General features: G+C 41.5%; 1 protein-coding gene across 1 annotated transcript in view; it reads right to left on the bottom strand.

The window, feature by feature from the left end:
- The window catches only part of SLC9A2 (solute carrier family 9 member A2), a 96,546-nt gene extending 75,030 nt beyond the window's left edge, over positions 1-21,516 (bottom strand). The window contains exon 1 of the mRNA XM_021680285.1: positions 21,231-21,516. Coding sequence (XP_021535960.1) covers positions 21,231-21,516 — 286 coding nt within the window. The remainder of the gene's footprint in view (positions 1-21,230) is intronic.
- Between the last annotated feature and the right edge of the window lie 230 nt (positions 21,517-21,746).

Below are 21,746 nucleotides of genomic sequence, written 5' to 3'. Positions count from 1 at the left end.
ATCCTTCCTAAAACCTGATAAATAACTTACATGATCACCTATTCTTTCATTTATTGACCCACAAGCATTTCCAAGTACTCACATAATGGCTCTGTCTCCAAGGAGTTCACCATCCACAGGGACAAAGGATGTCAAAGAAGTCATTACAAATGCCATGCTTGTTATAGAAAGGGAAATGTAAGTCATAGTGGAACCACAGCAAGGTCTCTAATCTTGTCTGTCTCACCGGAGAGGAGCCCCTTAAGGAAATGAGGGGTAGAAGTTGTCAAAGCCAAGAGGTGTGGGACGGGCTTCCAAGCAGAGGGAAACAGTGTGTGCAAAACTCATTAGGGTGGGCACCAAGTGTGGCCCCTAGGAGGCGCTGCAAGAAATCTGAGAGAGGGTAAGAGTAATGTGTCCTAGGCCTTGTCATCCACAGTTCGGACTTACCTCCAGGTATTGGGAAGTTGTACCACCCAATACGGGCAACGATAGGAAGAAAAAGGTATGCTCTCCATCGAAGACATGAACAAAATGTTTTGAGAGGACAGTGAGTGGCTCATGTGGCTCTCTGTCTTCAGTCACACCATGCTGATGCCTTTAGCAGACTTTTTACTGCACTAGAGTTCCCAGATCCACCTGAGGGTCTGTCTCACCCACTAGAACACGTTCCCAGGGCGGTGGCAAGGTTTACTCAATTCTGCACTCCCCGTGGCTCATAGTTTGTAGCAGACGGACAAAAATGGCAATAGAGAGAGAAGCTCTTTACCTTCCCTTTGCTCTGGCTATTCTCCTTTAGGGGTTTTTCTCCATGCCCATGGATAGGCATGTGGCCACCGCCTGTGCATGCTCTCGCTGGGGTTCAAGCCCCTGAAAGCAAAGATTGTGGGCCTCGCCTTTTATCAGAGTCTTCGCTCACATTCTTAGTTCCAACTTTCCTCTCATCTTCTTTAACCTGCAGTTTTGTTATTTTATTTACCACAGAATGCCCAGACAACTCGTTTCTATCTGATTACCCTAAAGGTTTATGCTTTCATCACTCAAGGTGATTTCTACCTTCACCTCAGTTTTGCTTACGTTGTAAGAGCTATGCTTAAAATCTTCACTTCCACCAAACACAGAAGAACAATTACTGTATGATTCCACTTACATGAAGTACCTAGATACGTCACATTCATAGAGACAGAAAGAACACAGGTTCCCAGGGGCTGGGAGGACGGAGGACAGGGACTTATTGTTTCATGGGCAGAGTTTCTGTTTGGGAAGATGGAGGAGTTCTGGAGACAGACAGGGGTGATGACTGCACAACCCTGTGAATGTACTTAGTGCCACCGAATTGTACTTGTTAGGGTGAATGTGGTAAATTTTATGTTATGTATCTTTTCCCACAATAGAAAACAAATCTTCATGTTTGTTTCTCACTTTCCTACTCGTTCTTATAAAATGATGATGGCACAGCAAAAAGAAATATTGATATAGCTGCATAAACACTGCTAAGCAAACAAGTATGAAAAGATGTAGATCAAACTGATCTCTGCTGATAGGCGCTGCCACCATGCACATATCCCAAAATAACTAACTCATCAGCTGACCCACAGCCTCTGAACCAGGCCTTTGAAAGGCAACTCTCAGAGAGGGGATGTAAAACGTGGGTCTGGTATTTTCACTGCGGACATCTTGGCCACAAGCATTTTCACTTGCAAACATTTTCATCGCTAACTAATTGACCATAAGGCAATTCTGCTCTGAAAGATGGAAGAACTGATTGACACTTTGGTTTCGCTGCTCCATTGACAAAGTTCCCATTTATACATTATCTAACTCTTGGCTAGAGCTTATCATGTTCTATACAGTGATGAGTAGACACGGTGGTCTTAAATAGTGGACGATGACTAGTATGTATCGACTCAATAGAAAATTATTTACTGGAAAACTTACTGGATAAATACTGGAAGTGTGAAATAAGACAGTATAAAGCTGTATTGCATACTATACTAGAAAACAACCTATCAGTTACAATGGTAACAAAGATCAGTTAAAATGTGTTACAGCATTCCTATGTCTTATACATTTCCCATAGAACTCTGGAACGTGTATGAATGGACATGTGACTGTATGTCAAGAATGAACAGCAATGTAGAAGCCTTTCACAGTGCAATACAAAACTCAGTTACAAATGTGCATCCTAATATTTGGAAAATTGACACCTCTCTATCTAAATGAAGGAAGACATTAACAATCAATTTTATCATTAATTTTTTCGTGTTTAATTATGTCCTTTTAAAATGTCCCTGTTTTATTTTTCACAGCTTTAGCTTTTATGGCAAATATCCTTACGTCACTTTTATTAATTTTTTCATGTTTCATTATGTCCTCTTTGATGAATGTCCTTGTTATTTTTCGTGATTTTCTCTTTTATGGCAAAATTGCCTTACAGCCAATTAGACAGGTGGCAAAATGTTGTTTATGGTGAAATGACCAAAAACCTCAAACTGTACAAAGCATGGGCTGTCCAAAAATAAAAAGCAAAAAAATCAGAATGTTCTGCAATGCAAAGGGTCAAATAACTAATTTCTATAAAAATGCTCGTAGCAAAATATCAAAGTACGGACACGGCTGAGCAAGGTATAACATGCTAACGTGATATCCCAATCTCCTACCAGGGCACGTATGTTTATTATGGCAATACTCCTACCGGTTTATTCTAAATGATGCTCAGTGAACAACAGCACAAGAACCTTACTTGTTTTTATTATCTTTAAAACTGTTAAAATATTCACAGACACATTTTTAAAGGAAAACGCCTCTTGTATGGGACCTGATCATCTACTGAGACGCTAAGAACAGATATTCTTATTGAAATTGACAAAACACAATTTAGTGAAGGGAAGTAACTCTTCATTGTTTAACAATTGTCAGAATAACATCTGATTTATCCGCAGAGTTTATCTTTCGTAGATAATGAAGTTGCTGTGTGACTTAACTAACCAACCGTCAGAGGCAACGTGAGAGGCGTGTGCCTGAGGCCTGACCTTCGTCCCAGCACTGCGTCCTGTGCCCATGCTTCTTATTCAAGGTGTAAAACGGAATACCTTTTCTTGGCGATTCCAGAATGGCCTCCCCGTTTTTATCAATGGCAAGAGGATGTCCCCACTATTACTTACTTCTCTTTTTGTGACATAATCACATTCTGAGGATGGTATTCGTTTGGACTATTATTAACCTCACAAATTCCACCTGATCCTGAGTGCGTAAGTCAGCTCCCTTAAATAAATATCAGCAGCTAGGAATCCTGGAAGCAAAACTTCACGTAACATGAAAAAGTCCAGGCTGGAGGTTACAAACCGGCAGGCTATGGGCCGCCGTGGCCTACAGGCCTACTTTGTTTTGCTCATCTGGTGTTTTTTGAATCTTGAGCTAACCTCTGGACATTGAGAGTCTGCACACATAAAATCCCCTGTTTAGTTTATCTTGAAAAATCAGCAGACTGGGCCTTCTGTCCCCCAATTTGAGCAAGGTGGCAATTGGCTGGAGCTGAGCAGGGGCTTCGTCTCATTAGGGCAAGTGCTGGCTCTCCGGTGCGCCTGCAGGAACCCCCACTGCTGGCGCCCTCCTCCACCCATCTCCCAGGGCATGCATGCCCACCACTAGGCCACCCTGTTGGCCGCCTGTCTGGACTGCAAGTCCAAAAGCCAACCTTCAGAGGCTCCTAAGACTGCAGTAGAAATGAGAGTGGGAAACCATCCATTCTCTTTCTCTTCACTGTTCTTTTTTGACTTCTGACTTCAAATCTGAACTGGAGCAATGAGAACACAACTTAGCACTGAGATTCCACGGCTTACGGGACGGGCTTCCCATCTCTTAAGCAAGTGAGTAGGGCTCAGCTCCTCAGGGGTACCTCCCTGTTCTTACTGGGCCCCAAAGCTGGTTTCTGTCAATGGGGCGAGCTCCCTGACGGGTCCTGAGCAGCACACTGAGAGTTGGTGACATTCGCTTCCGCAAGCTCAGAGAACTTCTGGAGTGGCCTGCAGGCCTCCGACTTTCCTCTCCATTGAAGATAGCTGAATCCTAATCTGACCCCCGCGCCAGGGCCGGCCCCAGGACTGGACTCATGCCCTTGCCTCACTACCACCTGCAGTAAACCCTTTCTTTAATCTCAGACTTATCATTTGCATTCCTGGGCCATTGGCAAGATAAGATCAATTTTCAGTATTATAGCTTCCTTTCTATAAGAAGTCGGGCCGAAAGACTTGGCCTATAACCACTAGGCCAGAAAAGTATTTTTGCTGAGTAGACTATGCACACATCCCTGAGCAGAAATTTCATATTTAGTTTTGAACTAGCAACCCTGTGATTGCTCATGAGCGACTTAAAAGTTGTGTGTGTGCACACATATGGCGGCCTGCGTAACACACGCAGACACACCCACAAGAGTCATCCATAACTCCTGGCTTGCCCTGCTTCGTGGAAGACACTGTATCCAATGCTGACTGAGAATTTCATGTCCCACAAAGACATATATATACTGGGGCCAAAGGCAGATGCAACTGAAGGTGCTGTTCTCAGAAATCTGATGGGGGAATAATAGAAGACTATTATCTCTCTGGATTTCAAGGGAAGTCACAAATTGAAAGAATGCAAGCTATGCCTTCAAACGATAATGTTTTGGTTCCATGTGGGGAGGGGTTGTGGAGGCGCTATGCCCTGAGCAGGAAGGGGGTGGCCTGGGAAGATGCTCCTGGCCCTGACTCCCTCAGCTCTCAGGAGCCTGGAGGGTGAGCAAAAAGGCCCAGAGTCCCTCTGGGCTTCACTGCCCAAATCAACGTGGGGCAAGCCAGTGACTAAAGAAGTTGTCCTGGCTGTGAAAGAGGCCGAGCATATGATGCACACAGTAAAATGAAAACCTCCACTGATGCAGCTCCCCAGCTTGGGCCTTACAGAGAATCTACAGTCCTCCAGATTCTCTCTATAAAAGCGATTCCAGTGAAGGGACAATCGCAGGCCCGGGCTGCCCAATGGCTACTTCTGGGACAAAAAAGCTCACGATTTTTCCAGGAATTTTATTTTATTTTATTTTTTTTTAAAGATTTTATTTATTTATTTGAGAGAGAGAATGAGAGAGAGAGAGAGAGAGCATGAGAAGGGGGAGGGTCAGAGGGAGAAGCAGACTCCCTGCCGAGCAGGGAGCCTGATGCGGGACTCGATCCCGGGACTCCAGGATCATGACCTGAGCCGAAGGCAGTCGCTTAACCAACTGAGCCACCCAGGCGCCCTCCAGGAATTTTAAAAGAGACTGTCATGCAAGAGGCTGGCTAATCAGCATCTATACAAAGTATACATACCACAATTACTTTGCATAATGATCTTGTAAAAAGCACATCAATTTCTTCCTTTCCAAGGTTAAAGAAGAAATTATGCTTGGAGAGTGAGAAAAGCCAGTGAAGAAAGAACAAATAATAAACACTGTGCTTTTCTGTAAATAATATTTCTCGCTTTTTATTTAGAGCTGTTCATGGCTTTCAATTTTATATTAGCTAGCTTACCACTAACTGGCTTTCAGAGGATCAAAACCACTTACGTACTTTACCATCTTGGTTACTTCCTGCTGGAGTAGACCATCTTAGATTACTTCCTTGTAACACGTCACAGTCTCCTTTTTGAAGCTACAGGTGGGATAGGCCAGGGGAAGGAATTCCAAAGATGGTCAGTTCTTGCAATCGACATGCTCCGATGGTGTCCTAGGAGTTTTGCAAAATGTTCCACGAGCACCTTGCCACCAAGATAGAGGAGACATACCACACCATCCACACAGCCCAGAAACGAACCAGTCCGGGTGCACCCTCATTGCCCACCGAGGCTGCAACCCTGCACCAGGAGATAACAATGATGCTGGATGGTGTCCCAAGTATTTTCGCATATTTTACATCTGGGTGTGAAATACGTGCCTCCCCGCGCCAAGTAAAGTAACCCACAGATGCCAGGGGAATTTCTAATGTCGCCAGGTGGGAAACAAGATCCAGGCTGTTAAAATGATGAGAGCAGCCCTTGGACACGCCAAGAATTCTTCTCTAGAAAAGTCCTCGACTCAGGTTTCTCATGAAGTATACACAGAGTCGTCACAGAACTTGTTCTGAATCTGTCAGGACTGCAGGTTGAGACTTTACGGCTCGGAAGTAGATTCAACAGCCTCAGATTCCAAACACCTTTAACTTTACCAAGCTTCACCCCCTTGTGGCTCTTGGCCCACACCCGTTTCTTTTTTTTTTTCTTTTTCCATTTTAGTAACACCCTTTGATGAAGGGGATCGGCCAAGGAAAGGTTAGATTGAAAGAGATCGTTCTGAGGGTAAAAACTTCCCCGGGTGTAGGCAATATTTAGGGGGAATGACAGAATCCAGGGAGTAGTTAGGCTCTGTGGACTGTTTCTGCATAGACCCTCTGCAGATCAAGAAGAGGCACAGGGAGGCGGCACCAGGATCCAGGATCCGGGGAGGGTAGGAGGACTCTGGTATACTCTAACTGAGAGTCAAACTTTCCATGCAGGTCAACAGTTGAAAGCAATTTTTTTTTTCTATCACCCCAGGCTAATGTTAAATCCCCAGACTTGTTATTCTTTCAGCCCATGTATTAGTAAACGATTTATGCCAATTTCGGTTTTGTTGTTTGCCCACCAATCATTAAGTTGTACACGCTTATCCAGGGAGACTACCCCACCCACTCAACCACCTTGTGTTGGAGTTTCATGTTCTGTTTGGTTTTTATTCCTCTGAGAGCCTGCCTTCCAAACAAATTTACCAGTTGCTTAAAATAAAGAGATCAAAGTATAGAAGAGGAACCCACAATAGCCAGTAATTGCTACCTAATTTCATTTTTCAATTAAGTGGTTGCTAACACTTAGCTACAGTCCCCAGTTATTTACACGGATGGGAGCTATGTGCACACGGGTGGCTAGAGCTAAATTAAGAAACTACCCTATTTGGTAAATTATACTATTTTCTAAACTTACCAGAATCATCATATTTTCATTCATTTTTGCCTCCTTTCCAGCTTCTGATTACCAACTCAGTGGTCTCTGCACATCCATGTGTCTTTCCATTTGTTTACTGTTGCAAAGACCAAAGGGATTCCAATTCTGAAGATGTACAGATCTTAAGAATTCTATGGTCCCACCGTCGTCATAATCTTTACATTTTATTAAAATAATGATCAATACTACTAACATATTTAGTGGAAAAATGAAAGACTGGAGTCCTGCAGATTACACGTTTGTTCAGAGATTCAGGAATAGCAGTAACTCCCCTGGTTTCAGTGGCCTCAAAACACAAAATTGAGGGACACTTGAGGGACGCCTGAGGGGCGCCTCAGGGGCGCCTGAGCGGCGCAGTCGGTTAAGCGTCCGACTCGGTTTTGGCTCAGGTCGTGATCTCAGCATCATGAGATCGAGCCCCACATTGGGCTCTGCACTCAGCGCACAGTCTGCTTCAGATTCTCCCTCCCTCTGCCTCTCTGCTTGTGCTCTTTTTCAAGTAAAAATGAAACCTTTAAAAAAATTTTAAAAATTAAAAAAAACACAAAATTGAGACACGAAGGCCAAATGAAAAGAAAAAGACAAAAAAAAAATCACTGCAGAGGGAGTAAAGTCATTAAATACATAAATTAGCTATCTTATTAACCAAATCGCTCTAGCAAAACCCTTAGCACTCACCAACCGAGCTTAGAATGTAAGCATGTGAATGAATGATGAATGTCCGCAGTAAAACAAAACAAATTAAGGCTCTTGTGAGCATCAAAAGAGGCTATAGATGTGAAACAGCTGAAAATATAAAACAGTGCTGAGAATGTAGACATCATTAGTTTTAACTGTGGGCCTCCTCAGCTCCACAGAGGTGGATAAAACCAAAAGACCCAAGGCCCCCACCCCAGAGCCATGACTCGAGAAGGGAGGGACAGCGAGCACACACAGGTGACTAATGAATAAATAAATACGTGTTAGATGGTGATAAAAGTGCCAAAGCGACAGGAGCTGGAGAGACTGAGGCAGGAGCTAGTTCACGCAGGCATATACATATATTTCCTAGTTCCTGTAAAGATGTGAGCTCCAGGAGCCAGAGGCAGCATTTTCATATCCTTCCAGACAGGTCAGCAGAGAATGCACAAGGAATGATGCCATTCTCCTAAGAAAATCGGCTGACAGGAACGGTGTATTCTTCCCAATCCTGAAGACCAGACATTTCAATTGGATGGAAAGGAGGGGCCGCAATTTCTCATTCTCTTCTCTCCACACCATTCTGGTGTTTTGTTTGAGAAAATGGACACTCAGCCAGTGCGGGCTTCTGCCTCAGAATACTGCTGATAGGGAGGTCCAGGTGACAGTTTTTAAATAGCAATGGTTAGTTTGGGCAGCATTTGGTTTTAAAACACTTTTCTGCCTCGATTCCTAAAGAAACATGGTTTGTAAAAAAGTACAAATGGACTTGGGAAGGATGGGCTGAAACACACAATCCCCCCCCCCCCGTGTGTAAACTAACGTATCTGGGGACCCTGAGGACACAGAGTATGCCCAGCAGCTCAGAGGAGGGTCAAGAAGAGAGCGGGGAAGGTCTCACCGGACCATGAGCCTTGTGTGCGGGGCCCTCTCTTCAGCCTCCCACCTATTACACCTTGCTGTTCACCCTTTAGTGTACAACACAGGAACCTGGGACCAAACAAAGGGTGCACACTGCCTTTTATTTCCATTGCAAATTAACTTACAAAAGCAGATCTTTTTTTTAATTTATGCAACAATGAAGACTGAAACGCGTATGATTTAGAGAGAAACCCGGGCATAACACCAACAGCAGGAGACAGGACCATCCAGATGATCTAACAACTTGTTACAAAATAACTGGACAGAACAGACTTCCTTGGTGCGACACCAGTATGCTTTGGAAGAGGAGGCAAGACCTCTGTTCTTGTGAAGGTGGCAAGTTTTCCACAGGCATTAACTCTACCCTCACAACAACCTAAGAAGGAAGCTACTATCATCATCCTATTTCACAGATGAAATAACTGAGGTTGTAGAGGCTTATTAGCTCACCCAAACTGCACACCTAGCAAGTGGTAGAGCTGTAGAGCTCGGATTTTGGACAACAGAGCTGAAGTGATCACTCAAATATGTGCAAGAACAGTATATGCATTACAAGTAGAGTGGCCAAATAAATGATCATATAAATGAGTATAGTTGAGAGTGAAGGGCACACTATTAACACGTGTGCCCGGCTAACACAAATCATGGATATCACAGACAAACCAGGAGGCACGGTTACCTTGGTTACCACATGATTAAGCTGGGGTGAAACGAAAAGTACCTCTGAACATTATTTACTTATTTGTTTTCTCAGTAGTTCCTTACTGAGTACCTGCTAGGTGCCAAGCACTGTCCCAGAGAGCAGGTCAAAGAGGAAAGTCCCTTCCCTCATGGAGCTGATGTCCTAATGAATGTCATTCATGTGTGCTTATATGTCTGCATGCTGCACATGCATTGTGTATGCAATTCAACACATGTGCATATACGTGTAACACAAAACAGATTGAATACCTTCTCTCCTGTCAACCTGCTGAAATCTTAACATGTGAAATCTACATTTCAAAACCATTAGAATTCTACATTCCCTAAGTTATGCATGGTGGCAAAAGCGAGACCAAGATTCAGAAATTCTATTTTTCTTTTAAGATTTTATTTATTTATCAGAGAGAGAGAGAGCACAAGCAGGGGGAGCGGCAGGCAGAGGGAGAAGCAGGCTCCCCGCTGAGCCGGGAGCCCGATGTGGGACTCCCTGAGCTGAAGGCAGACGCTTAACTGACTGAGCCCCCAGGCATCCCTCAAGATTCAGAAATTCTAGACTCAAGTTCCAGCTCTGATACCACTATGAGTTCCACCACCTCGCCTTCCATTCTACCAGTTTACAGAGTTGTGGTGAGCTTGGACTAATGTTAACTGTGGAGTCAAATGTGCTTTCATATATTATTTCAGTTGGTCCACACCATGATCCTCTGAAGTAGGCAGGATGTAATTATCATTGTTTGATTTTATAGTGAAAATCTGAGACAGTTAAGATTAAGGTTAAGAGTATCTGAGATAAGGCACATAAAGGTGCTCTGGAGACCACAGACAGATACCTAGAATTTAACATTCTTCTTCAGGGCGAAACACAGTGGAGCGATGAAGTACACTGGCCACGGATCCCACCTCTACCCCTTAAGTGCTGTGATACTCTGGACCTAAGTTCTCTCAACCTGTTTCCTCATCTATTTTTTAAAACTGGGGATTATAATGGTGCCTACCAACCAGAGTTGCTATGAAAATTAAATAAGACAATGGGTATAAAACACTTGGCCCAAATACCTGGCCTGGAATAATGCTTCATCCTTGTTAGCTATCATTATTTTATTAATGAAACCATAATAGAGGGATTATCTAGGCCCACCCATCTCCACCCTCCAACGCCACAACAAAAGACTCTGCTCGGCTGCATTACACTGATCAGATTTCCCAGCCCCAGGATCCCTAGGAAAGAAGCTTAGTGATAGGGAGCAGCAGAATCGCCAGTGGAAGGGTCACAGGAATATGGCAAAAGAATTGTTCCAGGGCATCTGAGTGGCTCAGTCACTAAGCGTCTGCCTTCGGCTCAGGCCATGATCCCAGGGTCCTGGGATCGAGCCTGGCATCCGGCTCCCTGCTCCGCTTACCCCTCTCACACACCCCCTGCTTGTGTTCCCTCTCTCTGTCAAATAAATAAATAAAATATTAAAAAAATAAAAAGAATTGTTCCACTGCCTCATGACTGCACGAGGAACTTTCTCTGGATAACAAAACTTTTAAAGCTTCTTTAGAGCACTTTCACATACAGAGGGTGGGCATGTGTCATCTGTTTCATTTTCAGTTGAAATGTCTAAATACATTTGTGAATTTGGCTTTTCTGTTTTTACACATGAGCCTTTCTATGCCAACGCTAAGTAATAACATGAAACTCACCTTTAAAATATGATTATGTCACAGCCACATAGCTTTCAAAGGAATTCTCATGTCCTCCCCTGGAATGATTGAAGAGGGAAAGGAATACATACATCTTCAAACAAGGGATGAATTTTACAAATCAAGATTAGAAAGCCCTTGGGTGGTGATGAACAATGTGCACGACTGTTGCAGGAAGTACATCAATTATGATTCATTACATTTAAAAGATGTAATTGCAAGAGAGTAACCTGTAATTGTGCATGCCTCATTTGGAATGACAATACGCCCATGTCTGCACATCACTTTAATATAATAAACACATGCTTCTCTTGGCTTAAGTTTCCTTTGCTATATAAAAGTAAAACCTTTGTTATAAGTTACTTCCTCCCCTACAGAGTATCTCATATTATCCCTGTGGAAATGTTAAACAGATGGGGCAGATACATATCCCTACTTCTATAATTAAATGTGAGAACCAAGTAGTTGAAGACTTGGCAGGGTCATACAACAAAGTTGATGGCAGAACTCGAATTGCAATAGGGTCCTCCTACTTCTAATCTGGGGGACATCTTTTCCAAAACTTAGGTCCAACACTTTTCAATTGATGAGTTATTTCTCTTCTACCCAACTATGAAAACATAGAAGATAAAAGCAGAATAGTCACATCTTCACATCCTGAACACAGGAAAACTAGGAAAGCACATATTATATTCACCTTACATTATTAAAGAGAATCCATTATGATATTCTATAAACAGAACATATCCATGGACTTTAAACATTATATAGCAAGCATTTGTTTAAAAAGTGCCAAGTACAATGTCACTGAGCCATCCAACAATGTGAACACAGATAAAGCCACCTCTTACTTCAAACATACAAGATTAACATCTAGCCACATTCAAAATAAAGGAAAATGTCTGGAAGGCCAGAAATAAAGAGAAGAGTCAAAGCAAGAGATGACAGGAGGATTTCAAGCCACAGTGAACCAGGGGGATTCCAGACAAATTACCTGCCCTATGTATTTGAACACCTACATGAAGACAAAAAATTTGACATCAGACCAGTAAGGGAAGCATTCATGCATAAATTCCTGAGTCTCAAAGAGCTACTTTGTGCCAAATAAATAAATACTAAAAGATGCCAATAGCCGGAAAAATAGAAGGAAACACATCAACTCTTTATGGCTTTGGGCAGAGAGAAAATTCTCCCTATAAAGTTTAAAATTCCAGGTTTATACCACATACAGGTATAAAGTCCACTTGAATCATATGGGAAAACCAAGCTGGTACTAAAAGCCAACCACTAAAACTCTGGGTCCCAGCATGAAAACTCAAAACCATTTTTGGAAGAACCATTCATAACTTAAGGGAGACAAACCACTTCCAAGTAAACATCCCCTGCTGAAGCTAAGCTCACAACAAAAAATATAATCTATATAAGGAAATAAATACCCAAAAGGGAAAGTCAGTAAATGTGATAAACATAAGAATTAGCGACAACTAAAAATAACAGAAAAATCTAAAAAAAACTATAAAATGAATATAGTTTAAATAAATGAAAAAAATCAAAGGAGGAATAAAAATTAATTGAATAGTAGAAAAGTATGAACAAAACACAGATCCACTTAAAAAAGAGCCAAAACAGCATAATGAAAATATAATTAAAATGAAAAATCCAGTGAGTAGATTAAGCACAGATTAGAAACACTGAGAGTAATGGGATTCTAGTAAAAAGTTCTGATAAAATTACTAAGAAATAGAAAAGAAAAATAAAGAGATGAAAAACATGAAACCGCATTAAGAAACACGGAAGCTCAAGTTCCAAGAAACAAAAACAAAATAAATCAATACCTAGACACATCAAAGAAACAGAAGAATATCAGAAATAACCAAATGAAGAATCTTAAATACAAGCCAACAGAAAAGTCAGATTAATTCCAAAGGGCAATGAGAATAATAACATAATTCTCCTTAGCAACAAAAGGGGTCAGAAAGTAATGAAATAATGTCTTCCAACTGATAAGAGATAATATTTCCAACCCCTATACTCTGTTATATAATCGTTCAAAAGAATAATCAAAGACATTGTCAAAGATCAAGAAAATTTCTCATTCAAAGGCCCTCCCTGAAGTATACACCAAAGAACATATTTCAGTAAAAAGAAAACAATCTGGGGGAAAGGGGGAGACAGAAGAAGTAATAATAAAAAATTGATAAGCATGTTTGCAAATGTAAACACTGCTTATAAAAATTAAAAACTAATTTGGAGGAAATGAAATACAAATCACGTCAAAAAATTAAAATCTAATTTGGAATAAATTAAACACAGACCAGGTCTAAATTATAAGACAAAAAATTAAAATCCTGCAACAGACAGATAGCAGTCAAAAATTTTTATAGTTTAAGTATTATTCAGAAAGAGGATAAAACGATAATAAAATAGCAAATACTATGTTTACCACATTTCAAAAAATTATTTTAAGATTTTACATATATTAGCTAATTTAATTTTTACAACAGCCTATGACATTGGTACTTTTATTTACCCATTTAACCAATAAAGCAACTGAACCCAGAGAGTTTAAGTTATGCACACAATATCATACAACTACAAAATATGTGTAGGAAAATGTGAGCCAAAGCAGCCTGGCCTGACTCCTGTTAAATCAGGTAATCAGATTAAAATTGAAGAGTCAACCACAAAAGGAATAGAAACAGAATATATAATAATATATAAAAAATAAATGAAAAAAAATACTAAGCCAAAATATGACAAGAAAACGAAAGACACCAAATAAAAGCACAGTAAACAAAGAAAGTAAGCCCACATATATAACTCACAATAAATGCACAATAAATGTAACTGCACTTCTTTTGAAATTACAGATATTTTTAAAATTTAAATTAAAGACAAAAAAAAATCCAGCTATAGGTGGTTTAATAAAATGTATCTAAATGAAAATTATCTAGTTGATTTAATAGTAATGGTATAGGAAAAGATACGTCTGGAAAATATAGATGTGGAAAACAGATACAGAAAAAAGACATGTGCAAAATCTAGTTTTATTTTGAATAGCAATTGTAATAAAAGAAAAAACAGACTGTGAGCCACAAGAATACTATTGAAAATAAAGAAGTTCATAACTTAATAATTAAAGGACAAATTCGCTCAGAAGATATAACAATATTAAACTTGTATGCACCTAATAACTTAGCATCAAAATATACAAAGCAAAAATTAACAAAATTATAAACAGTAATTGGCATCACAATCTTAGACATTGATTTTAATGTACCATATAACCTAATAGTTAAAACAGCCAAAAAACTCGGCAATTCTATTAAAGATCTGAACATCATACTTACAAATTTAATCTAGTGTGTATGTGTGTCTGCATGTGTGCACATGTGCCTGTATAAAATCCTTCACCAAATAAATAGAGAATATATAATCTTTTTTAAGCAAGCATGGAAAATGCAGTTTAAAAAGGACCATATAATTAGGTGATGAATCACTACATTCTGCTCCCAAAACCAATATTGCACTGTATGTTTACTAACTAAAATTTAAATAAAAATAAACAAGGACCATATATTAAACCACAGAAAACATCCTATCTAAACCAAATGTAATAAAATATGAATAAAATAAAAAATAACCACATATCTCTATATGTTTACTAACTAAAACCTATCATTGTAAATAATTATTGGGCTAGAATAATAAAAATCACAAAGAGGGCGTGCCTGGGTGGCTCAGTGGGTTAAGGGACCGACTCCTGATTTTGGCTCAGGTCTTGACCTCAGGTCATGAGATTGAGCCCCGTGTCAGGCTCCACACTCAGCTCAGAGTCTGCTTGAGATTCTCTCTCTCCCTCTCCCTCTGCCTCTCGCCCTGCTCACGCACTCTCTCTCTCTCTCCCTCTCTCTCTCAAAAATAAATAAGTAGATAAATAAAATCTTTTTTAAAAAATCACAAGGAAATTTAAAAATACTGAGAACTAAACAACAGTGAAAACTCTACATATCAAAACAATACAGTGCAACTGAAGTAGGCAGAGCAATGTATTTCTAGCCTTCAATACATATATTGCCATTCCTTGAAGATATACCCATTTGGATTATGGGAAACCATCTTTAAAAAGAGTTTCTTTTAATATTCCTATTTCAGCTCATGAGGCATTTCTTTGATTTCATGAAGACTAAATTGGATTTTATAGACTTTAAATTAGTGGCGGAGTGCCCCTGATGAGATACATCAGTTATCTTTTCAGCTTTATCACTGATAAGTTGTGTTAAGTTCTCCTCTCAGAATATAAAGGTTTGTCAGTTGACAGCAATAATGATTTCATGCAATTTACTGGGAAAGTACAATTTCATCTCCATCCCCTCCCTGAATTCTTTAGTCTCTGCCATGCTCTTTATTGTTACAATTTGCAATAAAGATGAATTTACATAAACTTAGAATTATCATGACTATGCTTTGTACCATAGTCTTAAATGTCAGTTTATCATAGCTTTGAATTTTTTTTTTTAAAGATTTTATTTATTTATTTGACAGAGAGAGACACAGCGAGAGAGGGAACACAAGCAGGGGGAGTGGGAGAGGGAGAAGCAGGCTTCCCTCAGAGCAGGGAGCCCAATGCAGGGCTCGATCCCAGGACCCTGGGATCATGACCTGAGCCGAAGGCAGACGCTTAACGACTGAGCCACCCAGGCACCCCCATAGCTTTGAATTTAATGAAAACACAGAAATAGCCATATTTTGGAGAGACTGATGAAGAAAAATGGCTTCTTAAGAGTTATAATAACTAAAATAAACTGTTGAAAGAGTTTTGTCTATTTTAATAAGACTGATGTCATTTTAGTGTAAGGACATGACAATTTTGGAGCAGAGTTCATAAAAATATTCCTCACTGAAATTACTGAAAGTAACATTATGTTTTCAACTATAAGTGTTTTTTCAGGGATTAACTACCTTTGTAAGGTGGGAGTCGACATATAAGAAAACAAGTAAATTCAATAACTAATGAGCTAAGCTCTAAATTCAGGAATGAAAAAAAATTTAAAAATACACACCAATAAAGTAGGAGTAGCTAAATAATAAAGAGAAGAAAGTGATAAACTAGAAACCAATCAAAATCCAATTCTTTGAAAAAGTATAAAATAGATAAACTTCTGAGAATGTTGGTCAAGGTAAAGAAAAACAAAAATAACAGTATTAGGAATAAAAAGGTAGAATAATAAATGCAGATAAAGTAGGTATTTTTAAATAGAAAATAACTTCCTTCCCATAAATGTAAAAACTTAAATGAAATGATGATTTTCCAGAAAAATAAAAACACAAGTACTAAAACTGACAGAAGAAGAAATAGATACGCCAAATAGAACTGTAAACCTTAAAAAGCAATTGAATCACTGATGAAAATCTATCCACATACAAATCAACAAATTCACTTGGTTTTACAGGTGAGTTTTTACAACCCTACAAGGAACAAACACATTTATACAAAAAGTCCTTTGATAATTTTAGGGCTTCTTATGTGAAAGAATTCCGTAAAAAAATAAAAAAGTATCCCATTAATGATAATTACTGTCATTGTGGAAGTTGATACAGAGAGTAACATTTTTGGTGAAAAATTACCTGTTATTCTTTTAAAAGATAAGAAAATATTTCTCTGTTAGAGTGATAAAATTCTAGAAGACACCTAAAATGATCTTTATAAAGAATATAAGAAAGCTATTGCAGCCATCCTTCATCCTTTGTTTAGCCCAAAGGGAAAAGATGGAAACTTAGAGACAAAAAGGATCAAAACTCTTCTTTTAGCTTAAGAACAAACACATGCCATGAGGAAGACTTAGCTTCAGAAGTGTGCTCAAAGTGAGATGTGATTCACAAACAGGTGAAGATCATGTGCTTCATCCCCTGACCAACCAACTGCTGTATATGCTTCAAGAACACCGAATACAACAAAGAGAAACAGATCAAGGGCAAGGGTAGGTTTTTCTAAGAGATCGAGATCTCAGGTAATACAGATAGATATCAACTGAAGAAACTATCTGGTTTCATATTTCAAATCAGGACAGACTGGAGCCCAGAGGAGAAACCTTCACAGACCAAATTGCTTTGCCTTTTCCTTAAAACAATACTACAAACAAGTTATTTAATGTCAAGACAACAGGGTGCGGGACGCCTGGGTGGCTCAGTAGGTTAAGCGTCTGCCTTCAGCTCAGGTCATGATCCCAGGGTCCTGGGATCAAGTCCCGCATCGGGCTCCCTGCTCCGCGGGGAGCCTGCTTCTCCCTCTGCCTCTGCCTCTCTCTCTATCTCTCATGAATAAATAAATAAGATCTTTAAAAAAAAAAAAAGACAACAGGGTGGAGGAAAGTGGAAAATTCTGCATCCTAACCCCAAGTTTAAGGGTAAAGGAAATGAAAAGGTCAGGATGCATGGTGACACCTGGAAGAGGCAAACAGGCCAGCTCAAGACTACAAGATAAGTGAGGGGACATCTGGGAAACCACTGAGGACAAAGAAGGGAGTTTTGTTGCTTTACAGAGTAGAGACCCAGTGCTCTGTTCCTGGACTTCAAAGAGAGGTAGAACACATGCCCAAGTTCACCCAGTTTAGGGCAAAGCCCACTGATCCACTTCATGGGCAAGGAAAGCAGAGAAGACCATCTTAGAACACTCCAGGAAATTTTTCTCTTCTTAATTCTTTGACTACCTATTATTCTAAGCTACAGAACTCCATCCCTGTGTATAGGATTTACCAAGCAAGGTGTGCATTTATAGCTGTTAAAAAAATCAAGTTATTCAAAATATAAGCATTCAAAATAAAGAACAATACAACTTCACCTGTGTAAGGATCTAAGTGAAAAACAAATTGGGAAATGTTTCTTGCCAAAATTTTAAAAACTATTCAAAGTTGTACTAAATTCTATGTTCTTTTATTTATTTAACCTACTTTACATATGCATTCACATCATCATCATGACTATAGAACGTTCTTTTTAACCAAATAATTCAGAAATTGAGTTTCCCTGATAATCAGGTAAAAACAATGAAAAGTTGAATCATTCAACACTCTGCCAAAAATGCACTTGCGCACTTCTTACTGCAATATTTCTAAGATTATATTGTGCTGCAATCTAGCAAACTATGCTGAATTCACCATCCGGCATGATTGAAACCTCCTACAGATGTGATTAGGAGCCTCCATTCGGGGCAACCTATTATCTTTGTTTAGATTAATCACTAGCAATGTGTCTCCATGTTCTCTGCAGCAGGTTAAGTTCAGGTACACTGGGTTCACGGCATAAAAGTGCCCCAAATAGAAACCGTGGCATTTCGCATGAGTTAACACATCTGTTATCTCATCACCTCAAGTCCCCTGCACAGCTCAATTCATCATCCTGCCCCAAGTATGAGCAAATTAAGTCATCTAAGTCACCCCCAAATAACAGTTTTTCCAGTGCAAAAGTTAAAATAGAATTTGAATGACTAGAGACTGCTGAATGGGCTGGAAAGGCATCCCTCAATACAAGGACAGTCTTCCCCAAAGCCCACAGAAAGTTTAGGGCCTGGGGGAGACGCTGGGGGGTATCTGGGCATTTCCAGGCTCGTCTAAGGACAGACAGAGCTGCAACAGGAGGACAGGGTTGAACTATATACAGGAAGAACCTAGGAAAGACCCTAAGGACTAGCTTTTAGGACTCTAAAACTGCACTTTCTGCTCTCGGAACTATATCCTTCACCCCACCCACGGCAGTCTCTACTCAGGTCTCTCTCTGCTCAGACCCTTCTGGTTGGGAGACATGAACACCTGTCTGTATTTTCATCTCTGTGCCACCCCAGATGCAGAAGAGAAAGAGGAGATAGTAGCCAGTGAAGTTGAGAACTGGGAGGAAGGGGGGGGAAGGCCTGAAAGACTGGGAGAACAGCAAGTGCCAGGGGACAGAAAAACATCTGGAAAAAAAAAAAAAAAAAAAAAAAGTACTGCCCATGGGCAGATCAATACACCTACGACCTCAGACAAGCATTTTAATAAAATGCCACACAATTAACAGAGTAAGGCCCAACAAGATGAATGGATCATGATGGAAAAAGAACAAGTATGAAAAAGCAACCCACGCAAATAAGAGCACTTGGAAAAGGCTGAGCCTAAAACAGAAACAGAGAAAGGCAGGAGGTAGCCCAGCCCAGTGGAAAAGGGGAGACAGTACCGGAGAACCGAGTGAGGATACTGTGACTCCTTTTCCACTCCTACTAATGATGATAGTAGTCAGCACTCATTCCATGCCCAGGATTTTCTAAGAATGTTAAACATAGGTAGTCTCATTTAATCCTCCTGAGAAAACAAGCCTCCAGGATAGCCACGAAGATGAGACATCAGACAGACCTGGGTAGAATTCTGGCTCCCCACCCACCAGCAAGGTAACCTCCCCACTTCTGCTTCGCCGTATAGGAAACGGGGTAATCATACCTACCCAGGATGGTTGTGAAAATTAGAGATAATGAACTTAAGTGCCTACCAGCGGCTGTTATTAGTGTAATTAATTAGATTAAAATAATCAGGAGTGAAGAACAAAACAAAATGTTGTAATTGAATAGAAATGGCAACCAAGAAGCAGTAATGGAAACAGGGCCCAAAAGCACCAGGCCAGTGATGGAGGCTGGGAGAGAGAGTGAGTCAACGGAGCCTGCATTTGGCTCCCCACTTGGTGTGTCTGTGAGCAACTCATGTCAACTCTCTGGAATTTCAGTTTCCGCCTCTACCCAGTGTGTGTGTGAAGGGGGGGCGGGGGATATTAATATCTGTCCTTCCCACATGGCAGGGTTGTTGTGAGGAGATAGCACCTGAGTTTATTATTACGGGCAATGAATTTATACAAATGCACATACCTACTTGATAGATAGGGAAATTCATTTCCTCTGCTTCCATTTCTCAGGTGGAATTAAAACACGCAACAAGTACAACCATGTCAAAGCCAGGCAATCGCAGACTGTGAAATCATTAAACAGCATGTGCCCCCCTTTTGTCATCATTAATAGAATCTAATTAATTTCATCTGACATCAGGCTCACCTACCCCAACTTCCACCCTCGTAGAAACCCATCTCTTCAGACTGCTTTGTGTTTGCCCTCAATTTATGTCTCTATTTATGCCTGTCTAGAACGTTGTTCCCTTTCATCTCCAACTGACCATATCCTGGTCTTCCTTGAAAACCCCATTTAAATGCTTCCTTTGCATGAGGAAGTGATTTCTGCCTCCCTACACTGCCATATTATCTTTTTGGAGTTTGTCACACTACTTAGCACTTTCCTGGATTACGGTCACTGGTGTGTGTGGCACCTCTCCCACCAATCAATAAGCTGGAGGCTGACGGGCAAGGCGTCTTCATCCTTTATGGAGACCTGCCTCATTGTACAGCACGGGATCCTTCCCAGGACAAATGTTGAAGACGTATGCAATAATGCAAACATTCTTTTGACCTAATAACTTCTTTGAATCTTTACAACAACAGTAGTTGACATATTTCAAAATAAAAAAAAAGTACTTAAAATATAAAGTAAAAATAATGTAAAGCCCCCATGATCACAACAGAAGTTTATTTGGGGGCGGGGGATGGGGAATGAAGGTGAGAAAATACATTCTGAGCTTCGGCTTTCCAAATGAGAGTTAAAGAGAGAGTTTGAAAAATGGGTTAATGATCTTTACATATGCATCTCACTTGACTAGGCTCAGTCGCCTAAGAAAAAGCTTCCTGGAGAGTGACAGCCTCAGCCCAAAGGAGGGAGGAGACAGGGTGTTCCTGTCCCAGCTGCAAGCGCTCAGTTGTCCCTGGTCCCCTCCCAGGCACTTCATTAGTCAGGTGCATGGCAGGGTCTGTGTCTTGGCCAAGGCGCCTCCTCTCCTCGGAGCATCTAGGGCTTTAACCGTTTTAGCCTCTGTGCTAGCCTGCGCCTCTCTCCCCATGACAGATAGGAATAAACCTCAGCCCACTTGCCTCCTCCCTCAGTAAACAGGTCTCTGCTTTGGCAGAGGGCTGTACCACTTGGCGTCTGAGGTAAAAGTAAGCAGCACGTCGGTGACTTCGTCTGGGCTAATAGTTTGGGGCTATTTCAAGGCCAATGTCCACTTAAGAACCAAAGCATGAAAACGTTCCTCCCCGGGTCCCTTTCGACTCAGATGCCCACTCGCGCTTCCCCACCCGATCGCCCTCACCCCAGCTGCTGGGTCCAGCTCGCTCACCTATCTTAGCCAGGGAGGCCAGCAGGATCCACAGGGTGATCTCGAAGGGGATCTGCACGTGGGGGTAATCCAGGGTGAACACTGGCAGGCGACTCTCCTCGAACGGCGTCGTTCCGGGAGCCACCACGCTCGCGGGGCTGGGCGGGCTGGAGCTGGCGCCCATGGCCCTCGACGCGTCCAGCAGGGTCTCAGCCAGGGTGCCCGCCGGCCCGGCCACCTGCAGGAGCAGCAGCAGCAGCAGCGGCGGCGGCGCCCGCAGGCTCCGCCCGGTGCCCGCGAGCTCCATGGGGTCGACTCCCCGCGCCGCCTGCGAGCCCCGCGCTCGGCCCTCCGTGCGCTCAGCGCATCGCTCCCGGGCAGCGCCGCCCGCTCGGCCGCGCACAGTGCGGAGCGGAGATCCGCCGCCCGCGGCCCGCCGCCCGCCGCGGGGCCGGGTCTCTGCAGCCGACGGCTCGGTCCCCGCTGCGAACGGGCACACCGCCTGGCCGGGCGCGCACCCTCAGCCGCCCTCCGCCG

This window comes from Neomonachus schauinslandi, chromosome 10 (assembly GCF_002201575.2).
Source record: "Neomonachus schauinslandi chromosome 10, ASM220157v2, whole genome shotgun sequence".
NCBI classification, from domain to species: Eukaryota; Metazoa; Chordata; class Mammalia; order Carnivora; family Phocidae; genus Neomonachus; species Neomonachus schauinslandi.
Note: the sequence above shows the minus strand (reverse complement) of the source record. Positions and strands in the feature narration are given on the sequence as shown.